General features: G+C 40.2%; 1 protein-coding gene across 3 annotated transcripts in view; it reads right to left on the minus strand.

Moving 5' to 3' along the window:
- Window positions 1-15,929, minus strand: part of pdgfc (platelet derived growth factor c) — a 403,296-nt gene that overhangs the window by 65,471 nt on the left and 321,896 nt on the right. For all 3 annotated transcript variants that reach the window (XM_048605484.1, XM_048605496.1, XM_048605489.1), the window contains one exon: window positions 7,674-7,875. In XM_048605484.1, coding sequence (XP_048461441.1) covers window positions 7,674-7,875 — 202 coding nt within the window. The remainder of the gene's footprint in view (window positions 1-7,673; window positions 7,876-15,929) is intronic.

Raw genomic sequence — 15,929 nt, forward strand, 5'->3', positions numbered from 1 at the left:
CCTTGTTATCTCAGATTCTCCAGCATCTGCAGTTCCTACGATCTCTGCAGTTGCTGTCAGACCTACTGAATTTCTTCAGTATTCTCTATTTCTAATATAATGAAACAACATGAACTGAATCAAAAAAAGAGAAGAAAGATTGCATTAGTTTTCCATAATGTAGACAACAGAAAATTGAATGATTTCATTGTGGACTTGGTCAATGTACATTCATACTTTTATGTAAAATAGATAAGTAGCCAATCATATCTCATCTTAACAGAATACTTGCCAAATCATCATCCATAAGGAATGCAATATTTGAATGGGCAGTATCCAGATCAATACATTTCTGAGCTGGGATCGGCAGGAATTGAATGGAGGAGCTGGTAAAATAGTAGCAAACCTTTGCAGTCACATGCCAAGAAGACTTCCCCAACAGTAGGCAGGATGTGAGTTAACCTATGGATTGGCTGTCTGCTCCACAGAAGTGGGAAACTAATTTGTATTATTAAGCCTCTTTGTAAATATAAGAGAAAACTTTCTCATACATTACAGACACACTTCCATGTGAAAACATTATTTGTAAAGACATTGTACAAGCTTTGAAGTTCAAATAAAGGCAAAATGTGGAGAGAGAAACACAGTTAACGTTTCAAGTACAGTGTGACTCCTTCACGCTGCCAGACCTGCTGCGTTTCTCCAGCATTCACTGTATAATTTCTGAAGTTCTCCTGAATCTTACAGTAAAATTAATTCCAGTTATACTCATTATCATATTATCTGACATCCTAAGTTACAATGTCCCAACAACTAAAAAATATAGAAATTAGCAAAGCAGAAAATTAGCATTCTTAAATTTAATATTGCTGTTAAGCATAAATCTGTACTGTAGAGGGGTTTTTAACACTTCCTGATCAGAGATAGAGCAGGGTAGCAGCCTCTCCATCTTGGACTCTGTTCACGTGAATTTGCAACTTAACACTTCCGTTTTAGCAGCTGAAAAGGCTTCTACTAAAATCTGGTGACAGCCACGTTAATAGATGCAAGAGAAGGTCTTGTGATGGCAGTAGATCCTGGCAGGATTTTACCCAGCTGCTAAGCAATTGTACCATCACTCAATTCCTGATTGAATCATTTCTATGTTAAATGAATGCAGTGTCTTCCCACTGTCTATATGAAGGCCTTGATCAAGTAGTTATAATCAGTTTCTGGCTACAAAATAGTGAACAACATCCAACCTGTTTAGGCTAATGTATAATGATATCAAAAACCTTGGTGAAATGCTCTTTTTACATTATGGGTATTATCTTGGAATCACAAAAGCACACAGCACAGAACGAGATTATTTCGCACATCATGACTGTATTGGCTCTTTGAAACAGCAGTTGTAGTTCGTCTTTCCTCCTTGCATTTTTGCTTTTCCAACATGAATGTTGCCTCAACTAAACTGATGTTTCTATTTTAATTTATTCCTAGGTGGTGGAGTGTCACTAACAAGCTGTCATTTATTTCCTGAGTCCTCTTGTCCCAAAAGGATGTTGGGAGAATTTCTTTTGCGGAACTTCTCATGGAAGTAAATGGCTCGATAAGAGAAAATTACCTTCATGTGTAACTGGAACCACATAGAGAACTGACTGGGTAAGTCAGCAAGTTTTCTTACTAAAACTACATTAATGAAGCATTTATGTTTTTATAACAGTGGCCAATTTTTCCTAAAGATAGTTCTAGATTTTGAAAATTTTCATTCTGAATTTACATACTCAAACTGCTATGGTAGGATTTCTATGCATATTGCATAGGCAATGGATTATAGTTCAGTACCATAACCACTCCACCACTGTACTCACAGATGTACAAATATTTATTTGGGAGTTCATCATTTTTTTTTAGTTCAAATGCAATATTCAACATTCACCTATTTCTAGTTCTCATAGAATCATAGAATCCCTATAGTGTGGAAACAGGCCCTTTGGCCCAACAAGTCCACACCCAACCTCAGTGCATCCCACCCAGACCCATCCCCCTATAACCCACCTAAGCTGCACAGCCCTGAACACTACGGGAAATTTAGCATGGCCAATCCACCTAACCCGCACATCTTTGGACTGTGGGAGGAAACCTGAGCACCCGGAGGAAACCCACACAGACACGGGGAGAATGTGCAAACTCCACACAGACAGTCGCCCGAGGCTGGAATCGAACCTAGGTCCCTGGTGCTAACCACTGTGCCACCGTGCCACCCTGTTTCCTTTTGTAACCATTCCCTTTATTCATGATTTCATTGAACACAATTTTAACTCTGTGTTATACTGTACAACATCTTATTCAATAACTGACTCCCCAAAACCTGTTCACCATCTACAAGGCACAAGTCAGGAGTGTGATGAAATACTCCCAAACTTCCCTGAATGAGTGCAGGTCCAACCACACTCAAGAAGCTTGAAATCATCCAACACAAAGCCACCTGCTTGATTGTCACCACATTTACAAATATCCACTCCCACCACTACCAACACTCGATAGCAGCAATGTGTACTATCTACAAAATGCACTGCAGAAATTTACCAAAGATCCTCAGACAACACCTTCCAAATCCATGACTATTTCCATCTAGAAGGATAAGGACAGCAAATGCATGGGAACAACATCACCTGTATGTTCTCCTCCAACCCACTTACCATCCTGACTTGGAAATATATCGCTGTTCCTTCACTGTCACTGGGTCAAAATCCTGGAATTCCCTCCCTAATAGCATTACATGTCAACCTACTGCATAAGGACTGCAGCGGTTCAAGAAGACAGATCATTACCACCTGCGCAAAGGCAATTAGGGATAGGCAATAAATGCTGGCCAGCCAGCAATACACACATCCCATGAGTGAATTAAAAAAAAACTCCTTCATTTTTCAAATAAAAATTGTGGCTTCCCCTTCTGTGAATTTTTTTCTGAGAAATGTGTGCATCAAAATTTGTTCAGCCCTACTCAGAGTTTTGTCCCTCATCTTTTTTTCCAAAATGATTGTTGTTTCTTGCTATCAGGCTAAACTAGAAAATACCTCAACTTTGTTTTCAACTTCAACTCTTCCCTCAGCTTCTAATCTGCTACTCTTCCTTTCTCTTCCTTGACCCAAAACTAGTAAAACTTGGAAATGATGCAGACTGGTCCAAAATTGTCTTATATGACAGAAAACGGAAACAGATTTTCATTGTGACGAGGTTGGTGGGGGGTAGAAACTGAGAAGTAGAAATGTCGTTTCATGTTGATGTGGCTACAAAATGATACACGTGGGATAAACATTTAGGAACAACTCAACTCAGCAACTGAAGGGTGGTAGATTTAGTAATCCAGCAATCCAGTAATCCAGGTGATGGTGAAAATGGAACTCTAGTTCAGAGCGGTACGTTCATTTCCAAATTTAACTCAGCTTTTACTGGCTTTTCCCTTTGGGCTTCCATTTCTGGGCAAGGACTGCCGACTAATGTTGACAATAAGTGCACTTCCTCCTACAGCTAACTTGGCTATGTTTCCTCACGCAATTCCATAATCCCAGTTTCTCCATCCCTCATGCATCTGTTCAGATGATGCAACTTTCTATGTTGATTTATCAGGTATCTTTTCCATTAACAGTAGATTTCCTTTTCCTACAACTTGGTTGACGTCCACTTCACACATTCTGTTCCAATCCCGTTCTCCTCTCCCTCAGCTGGTAAAATAAAATACTTTACAAGCTAATTAGTGCATAGTTATTTTGGAGAGTAATGCAACATTTTCTGTTTCAAGAAGTGATAAAAATTCTTTAATTTAGAATACAGAGACCAAAGTTAAAGCTTACAATGTTAATGCATAAATGTTCATTAAAATAAGGACGAGAAACAAAATGTGCAAATACTCAGCAGCCACCAAATCAGAGTGGTGTTTATGTATTCTTTACATTCTTTTACCCATGGCCGAGGTACTGGATTACTAAATCCACCACCCTTCAGTTGCTGAGTTGAGTTGTTCCTAAATGTTTATCCCACGTGTATCATTTTGCAGCCACATCAACATGAAACGACATTTCTACTTCTCAATTTCTACCTCCCACCAACCTCCTCACAATGAAAATAGCCACTAACCAATTAGGGTCATATAAAGACATCAGATTTGGCTTCTTGCTTGGTAGACAGAAAAAAAAAACCAAACCCTACAGAGAAGTGATCTGATTAGTAACATAACTGAAATGAACAAATGAATTCCTGCTACTGTCTGGAATCAGAATGAATGATACTCTATCAATTGTTAGAGATGTGCTGCTTCACTGACAACCTGCTTCCAGTTTCAGGCTTCAAAGCAATATAATGTAATAAAATGATGAATGGCAACAACCTGCTTTAAGAGGCATATCCCACTTCATGTGTGCTTTTTCTTGTGCCTGAAGCTTGAAACTTCCTTGCCTGGAGCTTGATAAAGTACAATGTTCCTGAATCTGTTATGTTGCGTTCCCTGGCTTGGAAGTTGGAGACAGGCTGCTGCTGCTTTTCGAGCCATTTATGTGTAGGTCCTGATTCTTGCTGTGTAATAAGTGAGGCCTCAGATCTACACATGTATCAGTGCCCAGGCTTAAAACATGCTATGTTCTAAATGCATTCAATTCCAACTAAAGGTCATTGACCTGGAGCACTGGGCTAGATTTCCCCCAAGTTCAAAAGAACCCACAGCCCTTTAAAATGTTGGGTGGGGCCAGATTTGGAAGTCTGCTTCTATTTCTTTTATGTCCCACTTTTGCCAGTGGGGAACAGAAGCAGGCTTGTATCATATAGCAATTCACACTCAACAGGCTTATTGCCAATATAAAAATAATCCATTTTCACAATTGAAAGGACCTTAACCGATCATGCGGCAGTCACAAATTTTGGAGGGGACATAAATACTCTAGACGAGTGGATAAGGTCTGTTTAATTATCATGATCTGCAATTTACTTTAACATCCTCACGCGTTAAGCAATAAAAATAAAACAGCTGAATTTGTCAGTGATTGTTAAAATTAATCTGTTGGACTGCTTACAGTGATATGCTGGTTGCTGTTGCACCTATTTGAGCAGTTTCAGAGAATTCTTTGTTGACATTTTCCTCAGATAAAACAGAGGATATAGTTCATGCATAGAGTCATACAGCATGGAAACAGCCCCTTCAGTTCAACTCGTCCACGCTGACCAGACATCCCAATCTGACCTAGTCCCATTTGCTAGCATTGGCCCATATCCCTCTAAACCCTTCCTATTCATATGCCCATCTGGATGCCTTAGAAATGTTGTAATTGTACCTGCCTCCACCACTTCCTATGGTGGCTTATTCCATACGCCCTCTACATGAAAAGGTTACCCTTCAGGTCCTTTTAAATCTTTTCCCTCTCATCTCAAACCTATGCCTGCTAGCTTTGAATGCCCTACACTCGGAAAAAGACCTTGGCTACTCACCCTATATATGCCCCTCATGATTTTATAAACATCTATATAAGTTTACCCTGCAGCCTCTGATGCTGAAGGAAAAAAGCCCAAGCCTATTCAGCCTCTCCCTATAACTGAAACCCTCCAGTCCCACCAACATCCATGTAAATCCTTTCTGCACCCTCTCAAGTTTAACAACATCTTTCCTCTAGAGCGGCAATCAGACTTGTATGCAGTATTCTAAATGTGGCCTCACCAACATCCTGTATAGCCACAAAATGACCTTCCAACTCCTATACTCAATTTTCTGACTAATGAAGGCAAGTGTACCAAATGTTTTCTTCACCACACTGTCTACCTGTGACTTCACTTTCAAGGAACTATATACCTGCACCCCGAGATCTAGTTGTTGAACTCAACATTGGTTCCAGAAGGCTGTGAAATGCCAAACCAGAAAATGAAATGGTACTCTTTCCCCTTTTATGGGCTATAATAGAACACTGCAACAGGCAAACTGATGTATTAAGATGGCAAACAAGTAGGAATCATGCTTATTGGCTGGACAGAAGCATTTCACAAAGCAGTCACCCAGTCTGCGCTTGATCTCTCTAACATAGAAGCGACAACATTGTAGTGAATATGGTATACTAGATTGAAAGAAATACAGTTCTTGCTTCACCTGGAAGGACACTGAGGAGGGAGGAGGTTGAAAAAAAAGGCAACTCTGCAATTATGTGAGTAGGTGCCAGGGAGGGGGAAATGAGGTGTTGAAAACGAAAGAGGAATAAACTAAGAATGTCATGGAGGAAACATAGCATTACTTTGCAGCACTGACAGGGGAGGGGAAAGAGGTGTTATGTTTTGTGACATCATGCTGCAGGTGATGGAAATAACAGAAGATGATCCTTTGAATATGGAGGATAGTGTGGTGGAACCCTGACACAATTCTGCGAAGGAGAGTTATTTTTGAGGGAAGAAGTGCAGGCAATGAGTTGGACATGATTATCTACCTGTCCACCAAAGTCAAAGAAGTGGGAGTGGGATGGAATCTTCAGCTGAAATGTCGTACACGTTGGTGTAGAAGGTAGCATCTCTGAAACAGATGCTAAAGAGATGAAGAAGCTGAGAGATGGAATGGAGGCCTTACAGGAGGCAGGGTGTCAGGAATTTCAGGGATCCATCTCCCAAAGGACTCAGTGAGTGCTCTCAACTGCTTTCTTAATTGAAAGACTGAACCAGTCCCCATCACACCACCAATCTCATGTGTCAGGCTCAGTTCATTTTCTTATTGAGCAATTTCTCCTTTAATGTATCTCACATCTCCCAAATAAATGGTGAGCCATGGGTACCCATTCTTTTTGTGGCGTTTAAGGATCACTCCGTGCTCCAGATCTACTTGGGTCCCTCCCATAACTCTTTCTCCAGCACATCACAATCTGTACTTCTTCCTTTGGAACTAGAACTAAAAAAAAATCCAGAATGAAAAAAATTACTCAATTTTGCTTCTAATCTCCACCCTTCTCTCAGTTTCATATGGTCTGTCTCTGACTGTTCAGTTGCTTCTTTCAGTTTCTCTGTCTTCGTTTCAGTAGATAGGCCACCTACTATTGTTCATTACAAAGCCATCAACTCCTAACAGCTATTTTGAATACTGCTCATCATGATTCTCATGATTCTTAAAGGGATGGTCTAGCTATTCAGAAATTACTTAATCCAAGCTACCTGCCTTGGTAGTCAAAATCCTTCCAATTAATTCTGATTCTGTCTCTACAGATGCTGCTTGACCTATTAAGTGTTTCAGGCATGCTCTGTTATTATTTTTGCATTATAGTGTGTTGCTCCACTTCACTGATTACCAAATAGTGACTCTTATCAAAAGCTGTTCATTGAAATTGGGATATTTGTCCATATTCTGTGACACCTACTATTTACAAAGCTCATATTTGATACGAAAAATTGAAGGAACATGTATGGAAATGCCAAATGGAAATATTAGTTATGAACTTTAATTAATAACTGATAAATTGGATACTGAAAGAACTAAGCAAGATAAGTCACTATTCAACAAATTAGAAACAGCCCTACAAAAAAACTTAATGTTCACTGAATTTTAAAATGTGAAATATGTTTAACTAGTTTCAAAGATTCATTATCTTGATCGAAATTGGGAATAATTTTCTTCGGAATACTTATTCTCCAAGCAACACTATTGCACATGTAAAAATCAAGTAATGTTTGGCAAGAAAATGAAAGAGAACACTTGCCTCTGGATTTTCTACCATGAACAAAAGCCTTTCCGAGCATCTGCCAGGTTGGTTTGTACAAGTCTTCCAAATCCAGTTGCCACCTCTCTGGTTCCAAGTACTTGATCAGCTCTTCTAAAGTGTCAAAGCCTGACACAGCCTCATTTAAGCCATCCAAAGAAAGAGGAGATGGCGGCACGACTGTTGGGCTTTCAAAGTGGGCCTGTATCAAAAAGCAATTTGAATACAATGATTAGAGGTTTGTGGTTCTGTCAAAATATTACAACTTTAAAAGTGTATGTTTTATGCATTGATGGAAGTTTCAAGATTAGTTTGGAACAAACTAAACGGAGTATAATCCACTGAACAACAGTCTTCGTTTCATTTAACAAACTGCCAACTCCATTATTATTTTTACGTTCAAATGTTTTTGCTTTGGACAGAAGTCGGAATCTCCAGCTATTTAGAACATAGAACAGTACAGCACAGTACAAGCCCTTTGGTCCACGATGTTGTGCCGACCTATTATCCTACTAAGATCAAACTACCCTGCATACCCTACATTTTACTCTCCTCCATGTGCCTTTCCAAGAGTTGTTTAAAAGTCTCTAAAGTATCTGAGTCCACTACCACTGCCAGCAGCACATCCCACACGCCCACCACTCTCTGTGTAAAGAACCTAACTCTGACATCTCCCCTATACTGTCCTCCAATCACCTTAAAATTATGCCCCCTCGTAATAGTCATTTCCGCCCTGGGAAAAAGTCTCTGACTATCCACTCTATCTATGCCTCTCATCATCTTGTAAACCTCTATCAAGTCACCTCTCACCCTTCTTCACTCCAATGAAAAAAGCCCTCACTCCCTCAACCTTTCCTCCAGTCCAGGCAGCATCCTGGTAAAGGTAGTAGGAACTGCCCATGCCGGAGAATCTGAGACAATAAGGTGTAGAGCTATTCCAGATGTGGCCTCCTCGACATCGGGGAAACCAAGCAGAGGCTTGGGGACCGCTTTGCAGAACACCTACGCACCTCCCAGTCGCGAACCATTTCAACTCCCCCTCCCCTCCCACTCCTTGGACGACATGTCCACTGTGAGCCTCCTGCAGTGTCACAACGATGCCACCCGAAGGTTGCAGGAACAGCAACTCATATTCCGCTTGGGAACCTTGCAGCCCAATGGTATCAATGTGGACTTCACAAGCTTCAAAATCTCCCCTCCCCCGACCACATCCCAAAACCAGCCCAGCTCGTACTCGCCTCCCTAACCTGTCCTCCTACCTATCCACTCCTCCCACCTCAAGCCCCACCCCCATCTCCTACCTACTCACCTCATCCCGCCTCCTTGACCTGTCCGTCCTCCCTGGACCGACCTATCCCCTCCCTAACTCCCCACCTACACTCACCTTTACTGGCTCCAACCCCGCCTCCTTGACCTGTCTGTCTCCTCTCCACCTATCTCCTCCTTTATCCATCTTCTATCCGCCTCCCCCTTTCTCCCTATTTATTTCAGAATCCCCTTCCCCTCCTCCATTTCTGAAGAAGAGTCTAGGCCCGAAACATTAGCCTTCTTGCTCCTCTGATGCTGCTTGGCCTGCTGTGTTCATCCAGCTCTACATCTTGTTGTCTCAGCATCCTGGTAAATCTCCCCTGCACCCTCTCTAAAGCTTCCACATCTTTCCTGAAATGAGGTGACCAGAACTGAACACAATATTCCAAGTGTGGTCTAACTAGAGTTTTATAGAGCTGCAGCATAACCTCATGGCTCTTAAACTCAATTCCCCTGCCAATGAAAGCCAACACACCATATGCCTTCTTTACAACCCTATCAACTTGGGTCGCAACTTCAGATTTCTGCTCCAACTCGTTTACATAATTACTAATTTAAATCAGTCACAAATCAGGGCAGAGATTTAGTACATAATTATTGCTCTTGTGTTAAGAATATTCCTCAATACATTTAAGAATGGTTATATATTGTTTAAATTAATGCAGCTGGAAATGAGTTTATCAAAAAAGGAGTATTTTTAATAAGAATGCCTAGTCCATTGCCTTTGAGTAACTCAATTTTAAGATACACCTAATTGCTTAAAGAAGACTGCTCTAAAGCATTTACTAGTTTCCTTTGTTCATGTAGTTAGTTTATAGTAAAATAAATATAAAATAAATATTTTCAATATTTAACGTTTTAAAAGATGATTACTAGTGAACTTGCACTTTAGTGCAAGAAACCTTCGTTTGAGGGGTTTTCTTTCCTCTTCAATGCCCAAGGGCTACAAACAGGTGCAATTAATAAAAATGTGCCGTAGTGTTTAACTCATTCTGGAGGCATGACGAACTGTGTGTGAGAGGCTACTTCCACAACTATATTATTAAAATCTGTGTAAAAAGTCATGAAAACTAAATTTGTACTGAACATAATTTGTACTTAAAATTCCTTGATAAATACTGACTTGGACAAATATTAACAAAGAGTATGACATAGCCAGAAGTCTACCATATTACATCGAGGACCAATTATATTCTAAGACTCATCTGTCATTTCCTACTCTGTTCATTCCACCATCTCCACCTCAATCCCTGCTGTTTACCTGACAAGTAATAGCTGATATCTTTTATTCCTATGGTTTTGTTGAAAACAACATTTCATACTTCGACATAAAAGAAAAGCACACTGCAATTTACAATCTTCCTCTCACCTCTAGTTTACAACTTAATTCAGTTGAAATCTTTATTTTGATTGTTTCTGTTATGCTTCTCCAGGTTTTCACCTCTTGCTTCTCCCAGCTTTTATAAACAACATTCTACAAATTCCTTCATGTCCATGCATCTTCATTGTTTTGAAATCAAACCTTCTCATATTCTGAAACAGGCTGAAGTATAAATTGGGCATCTCTGTCAGTTATAGGATCTCTATTGCAATCTGTATGGATAGCTGAAACTTGATAAAAACACAGTTTAGGAAATTTAAAATATTTTTCTGATAAGGCCAGGAGCAGAGGCACAAGCATTCTCCTGTCCATAATAATCTGACTCATTGCCAGCTCATTCAAGGATTGTGCATTCATTTCACCAACCCTAGGACTGATTCGATAAACAAGACTTGATCTGCTAACTAAAAAAAAACTTTCATAATTGCAGGTTCACCAAGGTTAATAGTACACTGACAATAATCAAATAAAGCTCAACAGGAAACAGTTTGAGACTCTGGATACCAGTTTGGCTACCTTACCATGATTTTTTTTTCTGATGTTGGGATCAAAAGTATGTCTTGATTTTCTAGGAGGTGGTCAACTAAGGGACACTGTCCAATGACAACATGGGTTTCTGAAGCAGTAAGCTGTGGGATCGTGTTTCAAATAATGACCGAAATCGGTGAGTGGCGAAAATAGCCTCTTTTTTGAGCATCTGCAATAGCATGTTTCAGGGCGGCGATGGAATCCCGAAGTACAGTTCTTACATATATTAAAAGTCTATCACTATTACACAGTACTATTAACTGTTACACAGTTTCATCTATTGCACGCAGAAATTTATGTGACATTTGTCCTGGGAAAGCAGGAAATTGGGAAAGTTTAATTGTTTAAACATTTGCTAAGTGCTGGCCACTACTCAGATTAGAGTGTCTATCCTATCTGCTTGCATAATTAAGAGATGTTAGTCCTTTTATCTTTTAAGTTAGTAATGTTAGTAAAAATACTGGACCTATATGATCTAAATAAGTTAGAAATTATACATGCACTAAATAAAAGTATAAAGGATATTAAACTGTGTGTGTGTGTGTGTGTGTGTGTGTGTGTGTGTGTGTGTGTGTGTGTGTGTATAAAGGATATTAAACTGATTACTAAAACTGGGTCATGAGATTTTGTTTACTATTTGCCAGTGTGAGTTTCATTCATTCATGTAATTTCACAGTAGTAACTTTCTTAAAATGGACAGAGACCCTATTCAATATGTATTTAACAGGTACGTGCTAGTGGAGAAAACTTGTTTGATGTTCTGCAACCTATTCAAGTCCTGAGGGACGGTTGCTAGCAGGCTGATTAATGTTATAATCTTTTCATAGTTTTGTGTGGGTCATGCAGACACTATGGCGGTGAGGGTATTGTTTCTGAATAGGTTAGTAGTCTTTGATATTTATTCAGAGGTAGCTTTTTATGGAAATAGGTCTGATAAGAGTTGAAGGTGTGAAAAAGCAGTCATGGGGTTGAAACAAATGTTTTAATTTAGTCTATCTTGCAACAGTAAAAATGCACTACAGAAATTTTGGTTTTATGAATGAATGAATGAAAATGCATTATAGTAAACAGCTAGTTAGTAAAGGGTTACGAATGAATGAATGTGAATCCGATAGTAGTAGATATAGAATGAATGGGAATGCAGTATTAGTGAATATAGTGAACTGGTGAGTTAGTAAAGAGACCTATAATAAAATATTTCACAAAGCCCAGCGGTCCCAAAGTTGTGGACAGCAAGCATCTTCACCAGGTGAGATGCCAATGTTTGGAGGATCACTTCGCCTTCATTTTTCAGCAGCAGAGGGAGAGGCGACAGCGAGGACCAGGGGGCTGCCGGGAATATATTTGGGCAGCGGCATAAAGGCACTTTACCTGAATGCTCGTAGCATTCGTAACAAGGTTGATGAGTTAACGGCACAAATATCACGAATGAATATGATTTGATAGCCATTACGGAGACATGGTTACAGGATGGTCACGACTGGGAGTTAAATATCCAAGGGTACCAGACTATTCGGAAGGACAGACAGGAAGGTAAGGGAGGTGGTGTAGCTCTGATATTCAAGGACGCCATCAGGGTGGTGCTGAGAGATGATGTAGGTTCTATGGAGAATGAGGTTGAATCCATTTGGGTGGAAATTAGAAATTCTAAGAGGAAAAAGTCACTGATAGGCGTAGTCTATAGGCCACCAAATAATAACATCACATTGGGGCGGCCATTAAAAAATAAATAACTAATGCCTGTAAAAATGGTACTGCAATTATCATGGGGGATTTTAATCTACATGTAGATTGGTCGAACCAGCTCGGTCAAGGTAGCCTTGAGGAGGAGTTCGTTGAGTGTATCCGTGATAGTTTTCTTGAACAGTATGTAATGGAACCAACGAGGGAGCAAGCTATCCTAGATCTGGTCCTGTGTAATGAGACAGGAATAATTAATGACCTTATAGTTAGGGATTCTCTTGGAAGGAGTGATCACAGTATGGTTGAATTTAGAATGGAGAGTGTGAAGATAAAATCCAATACCAGGGTCCTGTGCTTGAACAAGGGGAACTACAATAGAATGAGGGAGGACTTGGCTAAAGTAGACTGGAAACAAAGATTTTATGGTGGGACAGTTGACGAGCAGTGGACGACTTTCAAAGCAATTTTTCAAAGTGCTCAGCAAAAGTATATTCCAATGAAAAGGAAGAACTGTAAGAAAAGGGGTGATCTGCCATGGGTGTCTAAAGAAATAAGGGAGGCTATCAAATTGAAAGAGAAGGCATACAAAGTTGCCGAAAACAGCATGAAACTAGAAGATTGGGAAAACTTTAAAGGTCAACAGAAAGCCACAAAAAGAGCTATCAAGAAAAGTAAGATAGAACATGAGAAAAAACTAGCACAGAATATAAAGACAGATAGCAAAAGTTTCTGTAAATATATAAAACGAAAAAGAGTGGCTAAAGTAAACGTTGGCCCTTTAGAGGATGAGAAGGGGAATTTAGTTATGGGATATGATGAAATGGTCGAGGCATTGAACAGGTATTTTGTATCTGTCTTCACAGTGGAGGACACTAATAACATGCCAGTAATTGACAAAGAGACGAAGGTAGGTGAGGACCTGGAAACAATCATTATTACGGAAGAGGTAGTGTTGGGCAAGCTAATGGAGCTAAGGATTGATAAGTCTCCTGGCCCTGATGGAATGCATCCCAGGGTACTAAAAGAGATGGCGGGAGAAATAGCAGGTGCACTGGCGGTAATTTTCCAAAATTCGCTGGACTCTGGGGCAGTCCCAGCAGATTGGAAAACAGCAAATGTGACGCCACTGTTTAAAATGGGAAGTAGACAAAAGATGGGGAATTGTAGACCGGTTAGCTTAACCTCTGTAGTGGGGAAGATGCTTGAGTCTATTATCAAGGAAGAAATAGCAAGGCATCTTGATAGAAATTGTCCTGTTGGGCAGACGCAGCATGGGTTCATGAAGGGCAGGTCATGCTTGACAAATCTTTTGGAATTCTATGAAGACATTATGAGCGAGGTGGACAATGGGGACCCAGTGGATGTGGTGTACCTAGATTTCCAAAAGGCCTTCGACAAGGTGCCACACAAGAGGCTACTGCATAAGATAAGGATGCATGGCATTAAGGGTAAAGTATTAGCATGGATAGAGGATTGGTTGACTAACAGGAAGCAAAGAGTGGGGATAAATGAGTGCTATTCTAGCTGGCAGTCAGTGACTAGTGGTGTGTGTCAGGGATCGGTGTTGGGACCGCAATTATTTACAAGTTATATAGGTGATTTGGAGTTGGGGACCACGTGTAGGGTGTAAAGTTTGCAGATGACACTAAGATGAGTGGCAGAGCAAAGTGTGCAGAGGACTGTGAAACTTTGCAGAGGAACATAGATACATTGAGTGAGTGGGCAAAGGTCTGGCAGATGGAATACAATGTAAATAAATGTGAAGTCATTCATTTTGGTAGGAGTAATAGTAAAAAGGATTATTACTTGAATGGTAAAAGTTGCAGCATGCTGCTATGCAGAGGGACCTGGGTGTCCTTGTGCATGAATCACAGAAGGTAGGTCTGCAGGTACAACAAGTAATTAGGAAGGCAAATGGAATTTTGTCCTTCATTGCTAAAGGGATTGAAATTAAAAGCAGAGAGGTTATGTTGCAGCTGTATAAGGTGCTGGTGAGGCCACACCCGGAGTACTGTGTGCAGTTTTGGTCTCCTTACTTGAGAAAGGATGTATTGGCACTGGAGGGGGTGCAAAGGAGGTTCACTAGGTTGATTCCGGAGTTGAGGGGGTTGGCTTATGAGGAGAGACTGAGTAGATTGGGATTATATTCATTGGAATTCAGAAGATTGAGGGGGGATCTTATAGAAACATATAAAATTATGAAGGGAATAGATAAGATAGAAGTAGAGAGGATGTTTCCACTGGCAGGTGAAGCTAGGACAAGAGGGCATAGCCTCAAGATTAGAGGGAGCAGATTTAGGACTGAATTGAGAAGGAATTTCTTCACCCAGAGGGTTGTTAATCTATGTAATTCCTTGCCCAGTGAAGTAGTTGACGGTACTTCAGTAAACGTTTTTTTAAAAAAGGTAGTTTTTTTTGAACAATAAAGGAATTAAGGGATACGGTGAGAACACGGGCAAGTGGATCTGAGTCCACGAAAAGATCAGCCATGATCTTATTGAATGGCGGAGCAGGCTCGAAGGGCCAGACGGCCTACTCCTGCTTCTTAAGAAAGAAGTGTTCTCTGCCGACTTCCGCAAATTTAGAATGGCAGAGCAATCAGGGTATCATTGTGGTGTTTGGAGGCGGGAACACCTCTGTAGGGTTGCTTGTGCTCAGCATCCCATCACCCAATCTTGCCTCCTTGAAAATTGAAAAGAAATTTTTGAAATTGAAAGGGATTTTGGGCAGAAGGCCAGCATGTTAAACCACCTGTAGGAAAAATGGGCTTATTCATCTTCAGACCTGTCTCCGCAGTTAAAAAAAACATCACTTTCTGAACATCTTTGCAAGGATTGTAAGAGGAAAAAGAGATATAGTGCTCTCCCAGGTCCTTGTCTCCAACCGGTTTTCTTTCCTCTTGCAAAATTCAGCATCTAAAACCTAACTTTAACATATTGTTTTTAGGCCTGTCTTTCTTTCCGCCTTGATAACCTGCATGTTGCATTAAATCCTTCAATTAGTTTTCTCAAGAATAACAGCTCATTTTTAATGTAGCACCTTTAGTGTGGAAAATTATTCTTTGGTGCTTCACAACATCATTATCAATAAGAAAAAAAGGCCTCTAAGAACCTTGGATCTGGTCTTCTGAAAAGAGATTCCAAAATATTTGCTGGTAACTATTGCTATCTATTTACAAATGTTACAATGCTGAAAGCATCCTCAATCATAGGTCTCTCGTTACTAGCCTGATTAGATTCCAGAAACTTCCACTGAGTTCAATGGAAAAGAAATTCAAGCAGGGTAGAAAGAGCATTGCTGATTCGCAATCATTATTTCAAATCACTGAAGAAAAATTTCAGCTTTAGTTTTACCAA

Source organism: Rhincodon typus, chromosome 1, assembly GCF_021869965.1.
Source record: "Rhincodon typus isolate 14 chromosome 1, sRhiTyp1.1, whole genome shotgun sequence".
NCBI classification, from domain to species: Eukaryota; Metazoa; Chordata; class Chondrichthyes; order Orectolobiformes; family Rhincodontidae; genus Rhincodon; species Rhincodon typus.